The sequence below is a fragment of the Spermophilus citellus genome, assembly GCF_964194105.1.
Source record: "Spermophilus citellus genome assembly, chromosome: 4".
In the NCBI taxonomy this organism is placed as follows: Eukaryota; Metazoa; Chordata; class Mammalia; order Rodentia; family Sciuridae; genus Spermophilus; species Spermophilus citellus.
The window spans coordinates 158,626,677-158,646,803 of record NC_138185.1 but is presented as its reverse complement, the minus strand read 5'-3'; the positions used below and the strand labels follow the sequence as shown (position 1 = coordinate 158,646,803).

At 38.5% G+C, this 20,127-nt stretch overlaps 1 protein-coding gene across 3 annotated transcripts in view; it reads right to left on the bottom strand.

The window, feature by feature from the left end:
* RHOJ (ras homolog family member J) overlaps positions 1–8,366 on the bottom strand; it is an 83,647-nt gene extending 75,281 nt beyond the window's left edge. The window contains exons 1-2 of one of the 3 annotated variants that reach the window (XM_081291045.1): positions 8,125–8,363; positions 7,738–7,944 (exon numbers count right to left, since the gene is read on the bottom strand). In XM_081291045.1, the coding sequence (XP_081147171.1) occupies positions 7,738–7,915 (178 nt within the window). In that variant the 5' untranslated portion in view covers positions 7,916–7,944; positions 8,125–8,363. Of the gene's footprint in view, positions 1–7,737 lie in introns of all 3 variants that reach the window. The other 2 variants (XM_081291046.1, XM_081291044.1) reach the window with 2 other exon arrangements.
* Between the last annotated feature and the right edge of the window lie 11,761 nt (positions 8,367–20,127).

The following is a 20,127-nucleotide window of genomic DNA, read 5'->3' as shown; positions in this document are numbered from 1 at the left end:
GGCTGGAGAGAGTGCTCATTACCATCAGAATCCATTCTCTCCTTTTTTTGGGCATGTAGGTTGTCTTTTTCCCGGCCTCCCTTAAAATGGGGTGTGACTTTCTGATTAATTATCTCCCGTGGAGAGGGATTGGAAATGATGTCTGTTACTTCCAGGCCTGGTCCACGAAACTTTTTATTCCAGATTTTCTGTGCTCATTCTCATTAGGATCATTGGATGCAGATTAGCTATACCATCCTAAAGGCTGGTCTGGTCACCAAAGGCAAGTATTCTGAGTCCCTAAGTGACCATATGGAGGAAAGTAGCCTTGCTGACTTGGATACTGGACCAGGAGCATAATATTAGCAAGGAATACCCTCCCACTCAGTTAATCCATTACGTGTTTGTGTCTGTTTGTAACAGTAGGTTAGTATACTTTAACACTGACTTTTAAATTAATGTTATTAGTTATAAAAACATAACCTATACAGTGTTCATATTGTTTATTATTCTCTGGTTCCCATTTTCTCCATTAGAAGTTTTAACCTTTGGAAAATTGATTAATATTTACATATGCTGGTTTCATCAACAGTAGAACTGAGAAAACAATGGTATCTCAGAGGATCATTGTGAGACAGCAATGAGTTAATGTATGAAAAAAATACTTCAAATATGCCTGAATCCATAGCAAAGACTGTGTAAGTGGATAGCTCTTGTTATTTGGTTGACGTATATTCTAGTGGCATCTCATGATTCAAACCATCACACTGCTTGTGTGTACATATGTGGCAATAATGAAAGGGATACTGTTTGAGAGCAAAGAATGCCATAGATTAAAGCTGTGCGATGGGCCAAAACAAGAGGCTGAGCAAATGCACATGAATCATATCCTTTTGTTTTGTGAAAATTGGGCACATCTAAAAAGTGGACTTCAGAGTGGACTCAGGGACAATGTCAGGCCACTCTGTGATTCAGAGTTGGCCCCTATTGAATTCATGATGAGATTTATCCCCAGAAAATATTTGGTTTCTGCTAACTAACCCAGAAAGTATTCGTTTGTGGGAAAGTAAAACTTCAAGCAGACGAGAACCTGCATCTTAACACCGAGGGGTCGGACTTCCATAGATCCTTGTGGATTTTGTGCTTGGGATTAATGAGGGAGGCTCTTTCTTTGAATTTTCTTCCCTGTCCTTATGTTTGTTGCCTTCCTTCATGTTGCCTTTATGGAACAGAACATTCGTATCCCAAAACACTGGGGTTCAATGTACTGAGCTGACTCCGAGTGATATGTGCTATTTGCCCCACAGGAAGAAGAGGGAGACATGGGTGGTTTCATAAAAGCTGTCCCAGGAGTTGCTTTCCTAAGGTCAGCTTTATGAAGCAGTTCTTAACCTTCACAGCGAAGGGAGCCAGGCTGGGTAGAGCCAAGTCTTGCTCAGAGGGCACCTGTCTACCAGGTGTGAGTTGGTTGCTGCCCTCGGTGTGCTGCTGGCTAAAGCTGAAATGTGGGGTGCAGGGCGGGATGAGCAAATGCAGTGTCCAACCCCGAAGTGGTCGCTCTTTCCTGATGCTACTTTGGTCACAGATATGTGCTTCTCTTTCTTCCCCCATCATTTGTTAGTCTTTTTTTCTTACTCCCAGGAAAAGAAGCTCACAGTGTATCATCTTTGCAGGACATTTCACTTCCTCAGTGCATTTCCCACTCTGGAAGCCTCAGGAGAAAGTTGCCCTCCTAAGCATCACAAGGTAGACTGTGGGAGGAACTATAGAGCAGCCATGATTCCTGCCATTGTGCATCTTTAGGGTCGCTTCCCAGAGACCAGAAACAGCCTTCACCCACATCACCCTGCCCCAGGAAGAGACATTGGGAGGTGGAATGGGATACCTATAGACTTGGGTGTTAGAAGGAACAGAGTAGGTGATGCTGGTGGCCCTCTCCTGTTTCCTCTTTCATGAACTTCTTATATACTTTTAATTAAGGTTAAGAAACTGGTGATTTATTTCATGGTCCCGTGAGAGTTGCTTTAGGTTTTCTTATAGCTTACAAAAAAATAAGACTCATTCTTTCTTTGGCATCTTCAGAAAGAGGAAAGGAGAAACTCCTGAGTCAATTTTCCCACATGGGCAGTACTGTGTCACAGTTTTCGTAGGCCTGGGACTCTGTTTTTATTCACTCATACTTCTTTTATGTCATTTCTCATACCCCCACCACCCCCACCCCCATCCCCCCAGCCTGTGGACTGGACACAGTTTTCCCGCCTGCTCTGGTCACTGTGGTTGTGACTGTATCCACCTTGGCTGGTTGCTGTTCAATTTTGTGGAAAAGTTAGCCCTGGTTTTCAGTTCTCTAGGAAAGCAGCTTCCTTTGATACCTCACTCAGCTGATAGGGTAGCTGGATTTTCCTCTTTTCCATGAATTGTGTTAGTTTCCTGCCTAGGCTGTCTGGGTTTGCAAATATTGGCTTAAAGTGAATTTTCAAATTTGACGGTTTTTGACAAAAGAGCTGTTAAGAGGGATGGGTTTTGGAGAAAGATCCTTAGACAAAATACATCTTAATTCAAAGGATGGTAGAAAGGTTAAGTCAAACTACATCAATAAATGGCTTTCAGCTGGATTTGGCTTATTTACACACCTGTATGCTTAAACATAAAAGCCTTGTGCTCAACCTCACTTATTCAATATACAATCCCACTAAACTCAAAATGCAAGTCTTATGTCATATGTTACATGAAACACTAATAGATAAAGAGACTTTGTCAGGAAAAGCTCCACGATGAAATTCAAAGCTATTGATCAGGATATGATGGGAGGAGAAATGTGATTGCCCATGGTAAACTGAAGGCTTAAAGTTGTGAAGACATCTTGCATCTCCTGGGAGCAAGTAGGAAGCGGGGCCCAGAGATGTTTTTTAGGTACATGTGTAACAAATGTGAGTGACCCACTGCATCTAGCTATTTTGTAGTCCTAGCCCTCAGTCAAATTTGGGGTGACTCTGAAATGTGCTCTCTATATAAGAACTACAAGAGTTTGAGTGGTCTATCCAAAGTTTAGGCTATCCAAAGTAATGCAAATGGAGGAATACCAAGTGACATTTACACATTATGGAGTTTCACTCTTGACAGATCTGTCAAGTGTCAGATCTGTCAAGGCATTTAATACTATTTTACAATTACAGTAGGGATAAAATGATCATCCAAAATATGATCAAAATAGCTCAAAAATAGAAACACTTAATAAATGTTTTTATAAGTTTATTTCTAAAGAGATATCTGTTGGAACAGCAATTTGTTCATTTTTCATCAAAGTCCATATGGACCACGAACTATCTAAATGCTAGAGGGACCAAGAAAATTAAGACATACTAATTAATTTATTCAATGACTATTTATTGAGAGTCTACTATTTGTCAGATGGCACTTTTTTAGAAGCTGGGGATAGCAAATAAAAATATAATGTCTTTGTAGTGTTAAATATCATGAAGAAAGATGCAGCAGAATAGAAGGTCAAAGTGAGTGTGAGGTCAAATAGAAGGTCAAGTGAGGCACATGTATTAAATAACTGAAGCTAAGGAAGATCTAGGGGAGTGTCAGGGCAGCATGAGAGCAAATATAAAGTCTTCAAGGAAGGAAGGTGTTTGGCATGTTTGAGGAATAGAGAGATGGTTAGTGTGGAGAGAGTGTTCAGAGATTAGGTGGGAGAGAAGTCAGGGACAGAGTCATGGGGTGCCTTGCACACCTGACAAAAGGTGGGGTCTGAGTACTGAGGGAAGCCCTGGAGGGAGTTGAGGCTCTGGATAGTCCCTCTGCCAGCTGGGTGGAGAATTGACTATAGGGGGAGCAAGATTGTAAGAAGGGAACTGGGAGGTGATTATTGTAGTATGGATGAGAGAGGATGTGGTGGTGGCTGGTGATCAGGTTTGAGATGTACTGTATTCTGAATGTTGAATTCAGTGGTAGGAGCAGGGCATAATAATTAATGATTTGAATGGAGAGATATGAGGTTGTTTCAAAGGAAGAAAGAAATAGAGGATAACACTTGTTCTCAGTCACTGATAGAAGGTAACGGTCATATTCTTGTAAGGCAAAGAGTAGGAAAGAGTGAGTTGGAGGCATTGAAAACTTCTGTTTGACAGATGCCCATTAGATATTCAAATGGTCAGTTGGGTATCTGAGTGTTCCCAGTTCTGGGGGTACAGATGTCAGTTTGGGAGTTATTAGTATGTAAATGAATTTTGAAGTCATCTACTAGATATCATCAACCAGGCATGAGCCTCAGTTGATAGGAGGACCAAGGGACTGCGTACTGAAGTATGCTAATATTTAGTGGTTGGGAAGAGAGGAGGTGGAGGCAGAGCAGATGGAGAGAGGTTGTTGGTAAGTGGGCTAAACACCAGTAGAATGTGGTATCTCAGAAACAAAGGGCAGAAAGTGTTTTAAGAAGGAGAGTAATAAGCCACACAAATGGCTTCCAAGAGATCACGATAAGGCCTGGATTTGGCGAGGCATGGTCCCTTCCTTCAAGGGGCTCACAGCAAGTGGGGGATGGGAAAATAAGGAAACACATAAATCGGGATACAATGGTGACGTGCCCTAGAGATGTGAACACACTTCCGGAGACGGACTGAAGACAGAGCAGGGAATGTCCCTAGAGAGTCAAAGAATGCTACATAGAGGAGATGTATTTTTGGATTCTTGAATTTAGGAAGAAGAGATTCAAACCAAGGATTCATAGAACTTATAATTTTTTTTTCTAGTTGTTTGTTGATTTTTCTCCATCACTTATGCAAAACTGGTATTTCCACCCCCCAAGTTAATATTTCACTGCTATCACTGCTATAACTCGATGCACAATTACCACTCTTCAGCACACATGGTAATTGTTTTGTAAGGACAATAATGCACTCCACCGTACTCTACTCTTCTATAGGATATTCTTGATATTACATCTTCCCTTGTCAGAGCCTTTACTTTTAGTTACATTTTAATTCACTTTCATAGGGGGTACATAAGTGTACAGAACTTATTCTTTTTTTTTTTTTAGAGAGAGAGAGAGAGAGAGAGAGAATGAGAATTTTTTAATATGTATTTTTTAGTTTTCGGTGGACACAACATCTTTGTATGTGGTGCTGAGGATCAAACCCGGGCTGCACGAATGCCAGGCGAGTGCGCTACCGCTTGAGCCACATCCCCAGCCCCAGAACTTATTCTTAATAATAACTGCTGAAAAAACTATTGCTTTTTACTTCACATGCTATAGTTCATTTTGTTTTCACAAATAATTTAAATACCTTTATTGTCCCTGATTTTACTCTGTCACAGCTGAGATACAGAGAGGTTAAGTAACTTGCTCAAAGCCTACAGAATAAGTGCCAGAGCCAGTATTAGAACTGGTCATCTGACTTTGGAGTTCATTATCATATTGTATCCAGAATAGTATGTTGTACTTTTATCCTTACTGTTATATTTCTGTGTTCCTGGGATGAGCCATTAGTTATTAGGGAAAAGTCTTTAAGGGAGAGGCTGATCTTTGATTTCATTTGCCATCTTTTTTAAGGACTCAGAAGCCCGATTACAGGTTGTCATTTCAGAGTGAGTCAGAAGAACCCAGGCACTGGACACTGGATCCAAATGGAGAAGAGTGCCTTTATATCTTTAACAATTGATTGTAGATTGTCCTGTGACTGTGTATGGATTTATGTTCAACCAGAGCATGTGTGAGGAGGGTGGTGGCAAAAGCAGCTAAAGTGTTTGTGACAGAGAGTGTCCTCTGCTAATAGAGGTGATAAGTTCATTATGATCCCAGATGTATGGGGAACACACCTTTATTTCCTTTTTAACCTTACCAAAAGTGCAGGAGAGGATTTCATATTTAAGGAAGTACAAAGTGTAAGGCAAAGCCATCGTGGTTAGGAATGCCTGCAATGCAAAGGTTCAGTGGTTGTAGTTTTCTGGATGCTCAAATAATATAGTGGCCAAAGTCTGAGATATTTTGATGTTCAAACCCCAGTAAGTGTGTACATAATTGAAATAGAAAATAATTGGATCCTAGCAGAATCTAGATATAGTTCAGCCTTGGTTTGATCTCTGATGTGTCTTTTCATAGGCCGACTTTATTTCTAACGATGGTTTTATCTTCTTCCTGACACCACTGTAATTGGTTCACCCAAGAGATGAGGATTTGGATACATAGTTTTTCTAAGCATTTGAAGTCTCTCCTTCTAGAAGATTTTGAGTTTTACCTTTGATCTAAAGGTTTCTGAAATAAGGTGCTAGCCACTTTTCCCTTCATGGTAGATAGAAGATATAGCATAAATAACTTTTGCTAGGATGTTTTCAAGAACAGTTTCTGAGTAACTTTCTAAAGGCACAGAGCCATAAATTTTATAATTAGTTTTTTTTTCTCCCTCAAGATAAAAGAATATCTGCTCTTCTCTTTATTCTGCTCTTATTAAAGTGCTCTTTTCTGGGCATAGTTATTATATTTTCAGCAAAGCTTAAGGGACCCAGCATTAAAATTTTCTCATAGTTTCAACAAGTGTAGAAAAGTTGCTGGGAAATGGATCCTGTACTTACTGCTGCTATGGGGTAATATTCTTGCAAGTTATATATGTGCCTGAGGAAGGGAAGACTTAGGTGACCATCTAGCTCTGGAAGAGAAGCTGCTTCCTACAGAAGGAGGATTTTGAATGGCCACAGAGCCAAGCAAACACTCAAACTGGCTTCCTGTGGGCCATTTCCTCTTTGCTGAAACTGATCCAAAGCCAAGGCGAAGAAAAGAAAAATTTTCCTCTTATGAAATCTCAAATCTCTGACGAGTCAACCATTCCGAACACTGTTCAAAAAACTAATGCAACTGTACATTTGAAGTATTTCACAAATTTGCATGTGAGAAACTTTATAATATTTGTTTTGAAAATTAAGGGAACAAGTCAGAATCAAAATCAGAAAATTCAGATCATGCTATCACACTGACAAGTAACACCTATTAACTTTAGAATAACAAAAGCTGAAAGTCCACTGACTACGGTATCTTAACTGTCATGCTTTAAAAGATCTTATGCTCAATTTTGTCCTTTCGGGACATGCTTTAAGAGATTCAAATTTTATGTGTACTTTTATTTTTTAAAATGTATCAATTAAAAATGTTTCTTTTAGTCTGAGATACAGATTACCTAATTAATATTTTAAAACTTCAAAAACTTTTTCTCTCCATCTAAAATCCCAAGAAAATGAAAGTACAGTATTTTGGTACCAAGTACTATAGAAAAGTTGAGTGTTTTATTTATTAATCTTAGCATTTTCATTTCTAAACAGCATGAGATAAATAGAGGAAACATAGCAAGACATTTCTTTCATCAGTTGTGTGTTTAGTGGTGTTTTTTTGTTTTTTTTTTGTTTTTTGGATAGGAAAAAATGTGTTGCAATTACACTATATCTTAAAATGTTCACAATAAAAAGTTGATGAATCTTCAAGCAAATGACTAAAATCTCTGGCCCAAAGTCTAGGGGGCAGTTCTGAGTATTTTACCAAGGGTTATTCATTTGCCTTGATTGGGGGTGGTGTTACAATACAAATTGATGTACAAATCCTTCTCCCCACAATTCTGGCCAAGTCTTTGATTGTATTTTTTGGTGATCTCCACAGTGCCTGCCAGGCCTGTGCCTAATACTGACACCGAACTCAGCCAGGTCCCTCTGAACTTGGGGTCTGGCTTCCCACGCTGTGCATCTGGATGCACGAGTCCCACTTTTTCTTACCTGCATAATGGTCAAACACAGTGGGCACGTACTCCTCGGGGAAGGCATCATTGGCATAGCTCATCAGCAGGCAGGTTTTCCCCACGGCACCGTCCCCAACCACCACACACTTCAGCATCTTTTTCTCCTCGTTGCCACTGCAACTGCAGCTGCTGTCATTTCCCTCTTTGCAGTTCATTCTTGTGGCTCCAGCTGCTGCTGCTGCTGCTGCTGCTTCCAAAGCACATGAAGCGGTGGGAAGTGAGCGCCAGGCTGGAGTTTACCCTGCCTTACTTTGGCTACCTTGGATCATGCAGGCATGTCCGAGGCGCGCGGATGCCCTGTTGCTTACCATTCTAGTAAAGTAAGGGAGCACACACTTGGGGGAATTATTAAAAGGGTCTATACCTCTTCCCTATCAGTTCCACTTAGGAGACGCTCCTTCCCGTAGAATTCTAGAGGCTTCCCCACACCTCAGAAATTTCAGCAGCCTGAGGGTTTCACTCCGCTCTCGCCCTCTCCAGCCTGGCTGAAGGCACGGAGGAATTTTGCTAAATCTTTCCCATTTTCCACCTCACATCTAACATGGAGGAAAGCTGCGCTTTTAAATGGAGATTTCCCCCTGCTTCCTCCAGCTTGCCGAGTATCAGGAAATCATGGGTTTCCTGCTGCATTCCATATTAGGATCAGTGGGCTGGGGAGGGCTGCAACAATGGGAGCTCTGTGTGTGTGTGTTTGTACTTCTGGGGAAGGATGCCAGGACATGGAGTGGGAAAACACTAGGGGTCCCACTGCAGACTCCAGCGGTCAGACTTCCTGTTCTGCCCGCTGCTAGTCAGGCTGTTTGCTTGTGGCTGGCTGGGAAGAAGCCGATGAAAGGATGGAAACCCGGAGAACTGTCTGCCACAGAAACAGGGGGAACGGTTTGAGTGAGCAGAGAGAACCACACCAGCAACTGAAGGATAACATATGACATCATCCCTCACTGAGTCACCAGTGAAAAGCTCTGCAAATTAAAAACGGACAGTTTTTTTCTTTTACTTTCTTAAAATGAGAACCCTCAAGAGATTTCTTTTTGCAATAAAAAGACAATTTTCCAGAGTTACATAGTTTCAAAAGCAAAATTTTATTATAGGTCATAGGTACCTATAGTACATGTGATCAGGTTTACAAGCTGCCACATTGGAGTGCAATGCTCAGATATGTATTCCAGACACATTTTTTTTTTATGATTGTAGCACATAAGAAATCAATTAGAGGTGGGACGTTTGCATTTTCTTATTAGTAAATAAACACACATGCGCTTGGCTCCTATTTAACACCCTTTGGAAACAAGAGGGTGAAGGATGGCTTTTTGATTTGGGTCCCCAGTGCTGTTTTTGCTTGGAGGATCCCATGTTTGATTTAGTCCTCTCCCCTTGGGTCAGGATGGCCCTCTTCAATTACAAAGGAGTCATTGGCAGCTAATTTATTTGTCGGTTGGGTCTCTCAAAATGAAGCCCCTTTGAAGTTCTGCATTTGATTAATGTACTTGGTCTTGGAAAAGAAGTGGCACTCTGCAAATGATTTGACAAATGGATTTCTCTGAGATTTTGAAGGATTCACATTATTTAATTGCTTTGAAAATTAAATAAAAAAGTTTTTCTGGGTGGGGGCAAGGTGGGAAAAGTCTGTTTTCATAAGTAGTTATCTATAATATTTATACCCACATATCATACATGTGCCATCATCTAATATAGTACCAAATTTCTTCTGTTTTAGATCAGAGTAGCATTTTCCATAATGTGTAGTGTCCCAACATTTCTTTCCTAAAAAGGAATGGTGTTTCAGTTAGGTTATGGTATGTTAGCTAGGTTATATTGCAATAACAGACAATCCCCACACCTCAGTGGTTTAAAATAACATGTATTTCTTTGCTCACCTTGTATTTTTGTTCTGTATCACTGTCATCTTTATTCAGGGATCTAGGCTGGTAAAGTAGTCATGCTGAGAATGTTGATGATCAGTGAGGCAGAAGAAGAAATGAGTATGGTAGAGGCATTGATTCTTAAATCTTCCTGGACATTATTTTTTTGCTCATGTTTATTGACTAAAGCCAGTGATATGTCTGTGCTGGGTTCAACAGGAGGATCAGAAGTTTAATCCTACCATGTGTTGGGAACCATATATTGGTGAATAGTCTGAATGATAACCAGAGAGTTGCAATATGAAAGTTGAATATTTGCAATATGAAAGTTGAATGGTTTATGTTTAGTGCCAATCTGAAGCATTTGAAAACATGTATGATTACATGTGATTTACAAATTTTTCTTTAATTTAGTCTTCCTAGAATACTTGGAATATGTGATAATAAAATTGCAATTTGAAAATATGTGTTTTATTTCTAGAAAAAAGGCTTGAATATGAATGTGGTAGCCAAATCAGTCTGTGTAGGTGAGGAAGTGGTTGGCAGTGTTGAGGATCCCTCCTAAAGATGAACAAGATCATTCTGAGCACAGTGTGATGATATGTGTTTGGTGGAACTTTGACCTTACTCCTGAGGTTGGACAGTAAATGTGGCATGATACCTCATTCATGGAGCACTGAAACATCATTACCCAGCCTGGCCAACTAAAAGCCTGTGTCCCTACACCACAAATATGCTCCTGTGCACTGAGAACTTGGTCTAGAAAAAAAAACCTGAGAAATTGGATGGAGGTGAATTTTTGCTCTATCTGTGTATAACCTAGACCTTGCACCATCAGACAAGAATATTCAAGTCCATTCTGTTTACTATGTGGACAGTGATTTGAGCCAGCTGAGAGCTTTGAAGCAGCTAATTATGGGTCCTTTATCTTGAACTCAAAGGATTGGCAATCTGCCAGATTGGATTATATACAAAGATTGGTTATGGCTATAGAGAATGTTAGCTCTATTTCTCAGATTAGATTTGTTTTTTTTTTATCATTGTTTACTGCCTCTTAAATTTAATATTTATGGAGAAAGAAAACTTTTGAGACATCCTAGTAAAAATGACAAATGTTAAAATCTTAATATCTCAGTCTGCAAAGGGGATCACATTGTCCATGAGAATAAATATTTTAAAATATTTAAATATCAAAAGACCGACATGAACCAGGATAACAAATTCTTAAAAACAATTCAGCATTGTTTTCAGAGGTCTGGGAGTCCATAGAATTATGTTTGCTTGCCCAGGTAGAATGATCAAGAATATACTTTTTTTATTCCAAAGATTTAAACATATACTAAGTTTGGAAGTGGTATGAAGACCACTGTGTAAAATACTCTACCAGATGCCTGTACTTTTGGGTCTTGGGCCATGTAAATGATTGAGTGGTGGTTACATAGCCATTAATTATTTGGTTTACTTCACCACCAAGTTTATACAAGCTTACCAGCATGTGGTGAAATCTTGTTGGGTGATATTTTCTGCTTTTCCCAAGAGATCTTAAGCACTGAATCCCTCTTGTCCTCTGAGCTTTGGCTTCCCATGAGTTTCTGCAAATGCCAGCAGTTTTTTTTTTTTTTTTTGTATAAAATTCTGATTCCTTTGATTGCTTCCAGTTTTCAGAGAAAGCTCAGTAGAAGAGCTTAAACTTCCCTGGTCTTTCTTTTCTTTTATGCTTAAAACTAGAAGTTACATGGGGGAAGTAATGCAACTGGATTAGAAACTCGGATTTTTGGACTGGTCTGTATGGAGGAGAATGTTTTGATTTTAGTTTTAGGAATGTGGGATGTGCCATGGTTTCCATGATACCAGGATGCTCAGTAGAATCAGGGGTCACCTCCACTTGGGGGAAGACATTCTCTGGGGCTAATTTGAAGTCAGATCTCTGATGGTGGTGAGTATGGTGTGAGTTGAGAGGGGCAGTGTTTTCAAGTTCTAAGGGTGCTGATCCACCTCTCCTTCTGAGACTAAACTTCAAGATCAGTTGAGGATGTTAAACTGAACAGGATATCCTAGGACTGCCCTGGACTGGAGCTGCCCCTCCCCAAGGTTGGTGAGCCATTGCCATCAGGAATGCTCGTGTGTCTATTTGTCATCTGTTAGGTCACATGTACTCAGTCTCTGGCTATTGCCCATCCCATGCACTTGTATAATGTCATATATATATAATATATAGCATATCAGCTTTGGATAATATTTTTTCATAATTCTAGAAATGGCTTTCTTTTTCCTATTTGGAGGTCTTCTCTTTTCTCCTCTAATATATTAATTCCAAGAGAAATAGGTTGCTCACCAATCTTAGGTGGGTGGGACTTCTTTCTGTCCTAGGAAGAAAGAGGCCCATTTGGTCAGTAATGATAAAGAGCTTTGTGTGTGTTTCTTGTATATTGCAATATTTCATAGCTTAACTCTGAATACAAAAACTTGTCTAAGAGTAAGAGAGTCTTGTGGGTTATCCATTGGGTGTTTTTGGTCTTCAAAGAAAACCAGAGATTAGGGAACCATTCAAATTCCTCCTATCCAGAAAATATGGAGATGAATAACAGTTTAGAGAGAACTTTCCACTGATTCTTGATCTTCCAGATGAGATGTTTTGAAAGGCAGAAGATTTGAGGTTGAGATGGTGCTGGGTTGTTTCTCCCTCAATGCCATGAATAGAAATAGCTTGTAGAAATAGCTCTCTTGGACATACACAGAGATCTTTGGTGTTTGCTTTTCTATTTAGTGATTTGACTCAAAGAAGGCTAGGCTCATTGGATTGGTCATTGTCTGGGTGGGCAATGGTACAATTGCCAGAGATTGAAATTCTGTGGGCACAGGGCCATGTCATAGTCTACTGTTCTTTTTTGTATATGGGATATTTTTAAAAAGTGAGAAAGATTGATGAAAAATTTCTACTTTTGCTATAAAAACAGCTCAAGCTTGCCTTTGGCTTTGGACACATTGATAGCATTAATGTCATATAAAAATAATATATAGAATGAAAATTTGAAAACCTCAAGCATCTCAACAATGACTGGGAAAATGGGGCTCTCTGGTATGTAAGTATGCATTTTAGTTATGACGGGATTAAATGCAAAAGGAGTCCTCCTGATGAACCTGCATGATACCTACTAACCCTCTGTTTGGTAAAACACTAAATAAGGAAGAAAACATATTCTCTATGGATGGGAATGTCTGGTTAGACTATCTGAACAGCTCATTTGCTGGTTAATCTGTATCTACAATTCACTTGGTTCAGAAGAAAGTGAGTCATAAAGAAAATCTGAACTTAAAGGAGATTATAGCTCAAATCTCAGATTTCATGTTTGAACATGGTAGGGACTGTGAGAAAAAATTTTGGAATTGACTCTCAGTGGGATAAGTGGAAGAAGAAAGTAAATCAAGAAAATACCATCAAACAAATCTATTAAAACTCCTAGGACAAAAGAAGGGGGAGAATTAAAATCTTCAGAGAGAAAGAGAGGATGGATGGACTTTTAGTATGGAAGACTGAACAGTGTTCAGGCTAAGTCCCAGAGAAGATTCCCCTACCCTTTATTGTCAAGATGGAGCATTCTGGCAATGTGTTTATTTTCCAGTCAACTTCATGATACTTCCTTTTTTTGTTGTTTTTCTATTCACTATTGTGCTGTTTTATTGAAAGCATTTTGGATTTTTCAGTGTTAAATAGTCGTTTTTTTATTTGCTTCTATTGTTTTAGACCATATTATATTTGGAGATTATTTGGTATTTTTACCTCCCTTTTTGGAAAATTAAAAAAAAATTATAATTGGTTTTGTGAAATGTATCTCTTGCCTACTCTAAAAGTCTGAAGGTAACTTCTTTTTGCTTTGATTTTGTTTGATAAAACAACCTAATTTTCAGTGACTGTGTAATGATAGGACAGGCAATATGCTATAAATTTTTGATTTTTGTAAATTTCACATATACTCTTTTATCCAACCTTCATTTTGCTCTTCCATATCAAAAGGAAGATGATCCTTTAAAACTGCCCACATCTATAAAGCATTCATTAGCTAATGCCAAGTGTAGCAAAACCCAAAGTAGCATCATTTGTTATCTTGAATGTGGAACCTTCATAGTACTATGTACCCACGCTGTATGTAGATACCCAAAGATTTATTTCTATTTTTATTTATTGTGTTTCAAAATCTTTCTAAACCTCAATGTCATTGAATCGTAAAAGAACTTTTATAATTATTAAATCCATGTTCCCAAGCAATAAAGGAATTTTTAAAAATAGGGCTCATAGGCTGTGTCCTTTTCATGAATACCATTGTTCACCATGCAAAACAGCAACAACCATTATTTACTATTTTAGTAATCAAGATGTAGTTGGCTCTGTAGTGGATGTTGGTTGTTTCTGCCCATGATTTCTTCTTCCTTTTTTTTTTTTTTTTTTTTTGGTGATAGCATTTCAGTTTCTCTTTGAGGAAGGGATTTTTCAGTCCAAGCTGTTCAGCTGGGGCTGTCACCCAGCCCTGCAATCTGGGGGTGGGCACACAAGCTATGTTTGACAAATTAGAATTATATCTGGGGTTTTTCCTGAAATTCTCCGGAAAGAGATATTCTTGTCTCAAGAAATTTCTTACACTGAGGATCACATAAACTTATTGTTGGGGGTCATCTTTGCCACCAGATGGAAAGTGCTTGCCTGAAGCTGATAATCATGAATCATGACACAGTAGTTTATATTTTGGAACTCATTTAATCTTTCCCTCAAAACCTAGAAGGTAAACATTATTATTATTATCCTCATGTTTTTCCCACATTTTTATTGGTGCATAATAGTTATACATATTGATGGGGTTTGTTGTTACATATTTGTACATGTACATGATATAATGGTATAATTTGGCCAATAACTCTCTTCAGCATTTCCCTGCTGCCTCCCTGCGGATTCTTGCCCTTTGGTCTCTTTGATTTTTTTTTTTAATCATACATGTATATAGGGTAATAATGTCTGTCTTATTCTACTGTTCTTCCCATCCCCAGAGCCCCACCCCTCCCTATCCTCATTTTATGATTAAAAATGCACAGGTGAGGTTAGGTGATAAGGTTTGTATAAAACAGCTAGCAGGTAATGGGCCCAAGATTCTAAACCTTGCAGCCTGCTTCCAGAGTCCATAATATTTACCACTACACTACAGAAAAACACAGCAGAAAGAGAATGAAAAGCAGATCCCGGATCATCATTTGAGCCCTTGACCCAGCTATTTCTTATATAGTCTGGGGTTTCCCTTTGTAATGAGCCAATGCATTCCCTTTTGGTTTAAATTAATTTGGAATGGATTTCCATTATTTGCACTTGAAAGAGCCCTGAATAATGCATGAAGGAAAAATGGGAAGTCTTGGGTAAACTGTGTTTTTCCGTGTGATATTTGAGACAACGCATGTAGAGATGGCTCTCTTAACAAGTTTATGCTTGCTTAAGCCAGCTATGAAAGCTGCGGGAGCATCCTGGCACATGTGAGGATGATCTGTGTTGATTTTCTCCTGAAATCTACTCTTTTGTATTAGAGGTTAAGACCATTAGGTTAAGACCTAGGTCCAAATCTCTTGAACCCTGGCTTGTGTGGGCTCCTGATAGATTCTCATTAAATAAGAGAATATTTGTCTTTCAAATAAAAGCATACTAATCACATCCTTATAGAATATAGTCATGAATATATAAAAAGAAAAGATAAAAGGATCTAAATTAGCTTAAGTTAAATGAGATTGGCTTAATCCATTCAGGCTGCTATAACAAAATACCTTAGATTTGGTAATTTATAAACAACAGAAATCTATTGCTTATAGTTCTGGAGGCTGGGTAGTTCTAGATCAAGGTGTAGGCAAATTCAGTGTCTGGTGAGGGCCTATTCATCATAGGAGGTACTTTCTATGAGTCCTCTCACGGTGGAAGAGAAACCAGCTCTCTTAGATTTCTTTCTCAGGATGCTAATCCTGTTTATGAGGACTCCTCCCTCATGACCTAATCACCTCCTAAAGACCCCCCACCTCTTAAAACTACTGCTTTGGTGATTGAGTTTCAACATATGACTTTGTGCGTATGTGTGGGGGTGAACAGAAACATTTCTACAATAGCAGGGATTTATGACCCTGTGACTGGACAGTCCAGGGAAGCTGGCTTTGGGTTTGGCTGATCCAGGACTCAATGTTGCCATTAAGATCCATTCCTGACCTCCTATTCTGGGCTGGCTCCATTCTCAGGTTCTGTAAGTGGACCCCTGGGCTCTCTAGGTCACCCACAGCCACAATGGAGGTAAGCTTCACATCTTCAGCCCAATAAAGAGGAGAATATACATCTTAGCATTTCCTGCACAGGACCGGATTTCTTTGTTTTGGGTTGAGATATGCTGATGGGTTTCAGTCAGGCCCCACCTCTGGTATCCATCAAACTTCAGGGCTGCAAATGATGGATGGAGATGGGAGAGGAAACTCTCATCTCCATCTCTCATTCTTGATGGTATTGAGGTTAGAAGAGTGAAAAATAGTCGAAATTGTACTAGTAATACTAGTCATTGCAGTAGTAGTATTCATAACAATGACAATCATAATAATGGCTGACAATCCACTACTTAACTATGTGTTGGCATTCGTTAACACTTCTAATCCCTATCAAAAGTCTATGAGATAGGTACCCTCAAGTCATAATTTCACAGATTAGGTAATTAAAACAGAGCAATTGGATTTATACAGCCAGAAAGCAGCAGGCCAGGGCTCAAATGTTCCCTCTGGCTATAGAACTTGCACTGTTGCATTGGCTACGTTAATCTCTGCAGCTGCTGCCAACCAGTCCTTAATTAAGGATGACACTTAAATAACATTTCCCCCAATTTTCCTGGCTATCTTTTACATAATCAAAACAGGGTTGAGCTTGTAAGTGTGAAACTTCATTGCTTGGATATAGTAACTACATCTTTAACTACATATATCTTGAGCTGATATAGAAAAGGTGCTATCTAACCTTTTGTTTTGTATTGTTATTCCTGGTAGGTAAATTTGACACATGATAGGAAATGTTTATTTCCTTTTATTTGGGCTATAAAAGCTCATGACCAGATAAGTTGACTACCTTTGTTACTATTGAGGGGGGTAACTAAATACCATTTTATCTACTCTTATTTCTTCCAAAATATATTTTGGACATAATGCATATTTTAAAAATTAAGCCATCACATCCTTTGCAACATGAAAACATAAGAGGTACTGTTTCTGGGCAAAGACAATTTGACGAATATTGTGGTGTCTTAGGAGAATGATTATGTTCATGTCTGATATTCTGTTCTTCAGTTAGTAGCTGTCTCAGGTACTTGTTCTTAGTATTTCTTAGACCACCAGAATCAATATAAACCTTAATCTTAAGTTATTCTGGACTGAATATCTTTTTAAAAAGTTTTGGAATTCTCTTTATGTCATTGAGTAAAGCTTCCTTAGAATAGATGGCTTTCAAATCTTGTGGTGGGCATGGGATTTGTGAAGCCTGATTAGCTAGCCTTCTGTGGTCTTAAATCCGGGGCTGAATAAACTGAAAGAAGGTACTCCATAAGATGAAGTGACAGCTCAATTGGTTTGATAAGCTTTTGTAGAAATACAGATTTTCCACTGTCTTTCCTTAAGCCTTTCCGAACCTCAGAAATGATTCTACAATTGATGCTGCTATAACACAGCTTCCCTCAGGGTCATGCACAGAAAAACCAAATGAGCATTTTGAGACTGAGAAAGTTCTTCTAGGAGGCAGTAGGCTGAACCTTTAAATACAGTATGGTAGATTCTGCTTAGATGCTACCATCCTCTCCTTCTTTTTTTTTTCATCCTCTCCTTCAATGTTAAGGTAGTTATCATGGCTGAATCTGGACCTGACCGCCAAACTCTTCTCAACCTAATAAAATTCTTTTCCAGCCTTGTTCAACCTTCACTAGACAGAATAACTGTGCCTGGAATCAAAGAAGAAGGAGAAATGGGAAATGAAGCTCACTAACATTTCATGAACAACTATTAAGTGTTAGGCATGATGTTGAGAAAACTTATGCAATTATCACATTTAATCCTTTCAGTAATCAGAGAGGTGAGGGTCATGATTTTCATTTTTCTTAAGTGGAAATGGAAGTTCAGGCCCAATGACACACAACTGGTAGGTAAAATGATGGAGCAGAGATTCAAGTTCAAGTCTGAATCTTAAGACCATATCTCACTTGTTCTTCAAGTCTTTATAGAATTAAATATTGTTTATTTGATTTAAAATATATATTACAAATATATAGTATAGGTTCAGGAAAATGTCTAGAATAGTTTATTATAGGTCTGTTGTTTTCTGTAACAGATATTCATTGAGTACTCCCAGTATATTGTAATGAGCAAATCAGATAAAAAAAATCACTGTCCTTTCAAAGCTAACATTCTAGTGGGAGGAGATAAATAATAAACATAGTAAACACATAAATTATTTTAACGGTGATAAGTGCTAAGGGAAAATAAAAAGCCTGAATAGCAAGGTAATGATAACTGGCCAGAAGAGAGGAGGGATTTTGAAGTCTGAACATTTAATGAGGGTGAAAGGCCCTGGTTGATCCCCAGCACTGCAAAATAAAACAACAACAACAAAAGAGAAACCTGAGCTACCATGCTTACTCTATCTTACCATATAATACCCGCTACCATGTTATGATGCAGCAAGAAAGCCCCTACCAGATGCTGAACTGATGTCCATGTTCTTGGACTCCCCAGTCTCTAGACCACAAACTAAATGAAACTCTATTATTTATATCTAAATCAGCTGATCTCAGGCATTTCATTATAGCAACAGAAAGTGGACTAAAACTCCAAGTGAAGGAAAGTGTTTCTTGAAGTAGGTACTATATATTTCAAAACACTAGAAGAAAGGATTTTTAATATTTTCACCACAAAGAATGATAAATATTCAAGGAGATAGATATACTTTTATTGATTTGAAAATTAAGTCATGCACACATGCATCAAATCATCAGGTGATTCTCCATAAATATGTACAATTTTTATGTGTCAATTAAAAAAGAAAATTCCACCCAATGCTGCTGATGTTCAGGAATGAGGGGAGCTGACCATTGGGATTTAGTAATGTGGAGGTAACTGGTACTTTTGACAAGAGTGGTTTTGGTAAAATTGAGGTGTAAGGAGGGATCAGAGTAATTGGATTATTTTTTTGAGGAAAAATTTACAGCATGTTTTTATGCTGATACGAATGATGTAATAAAAAGGAAAAAAATAATGACACAGGAGATGGAGAATTGCTGATGAGAAGAAAGGTGCTGACAAGTTTTTGCAGTGAGGGAAGAGATAAAAAAATATTTCTTCATGATGATCCGATGACAGCATTGTGTCACTAGAATATGTTTTCAAGTGGTTTGCTCAAGTGGTGTGTTTCAGTCATCTCGTAATCTCAAACCTGATCTATTGGAAAGCTGGCACATCATGATTTTTAATGTAGAGGGTAAAATAACAGGATTTGTTACAAAGACTGACCTAGAGTGAAAAGTGACCTTGATTGCTAAGAATTTGATTATTTTCCCCCTAACACATGATGATGTGCTTCTCTTGCCCTGGAAAAAAAGTGATAATATATTATTTAGGGAGAGTTGAAAACTGTATCTAAATGCTACTATAGGCCCAGAAGAAATGCTGCCAAAATTGAATGTTGTCAGAGTGGATTGGGAGCTGATTCATATTGCTCACCTTTCAGCTTTTTTTGTGTGTGATATGCTCCTTGTCTCAGCACCTGACAGCTTTGGAAGTGAACTTCAGTGAAAAATTACCCTATAATTTTTGGATTATCTACTTAATTATGAGCTCTCTGAGAGATTCATTCTAGATTGGCATTCCTGATGATCTGCAGTTGTGATTTAAGATTTTGTAGTTTATTCAAAATAAATCATAAGAAAATAAACCATCTACCTGTGGATGGAAATTGAATTATATATGTGTGGAGCTGGGTGCCTTGGGTGAAGATGTCAAACCATATTCTCTCTCTCAATTCTGTATATCCACTATCATTTTTATTTTTAAATGATGTTTTCATTACTTAATATTGGGATGAGACTTTAGTTCTCTCTTTTTAACATTTTGATAGCAGTGTGCCAATTGAGGGACCCACAATGTGATCTTCAGTTGGAGAAATAATAGATTAGTTCATGCAAGGACATGGTGGCTTTGGGGAAATGTTTGGATTTTCTTCAGGAACAATGGGAAACTGCCGAAAAGCAGTAAACAGGGGAATGTATGCTTCTAATAGTGATTTGTGAAGATCTGCTAGTAGTTGTGTAGATTAGAGAAAGACAAATGTGGGATTAGGAGACCCAGAAAGGCTAGTCTAGTGAACAGATGATGGCTGGACTAGTGGTGGCAAAGTAAGATTTATGACTTGTTGAGGACTCACTATAAGAATCCTATCATATAGATATGATTATTGGTCCTAATTTTAC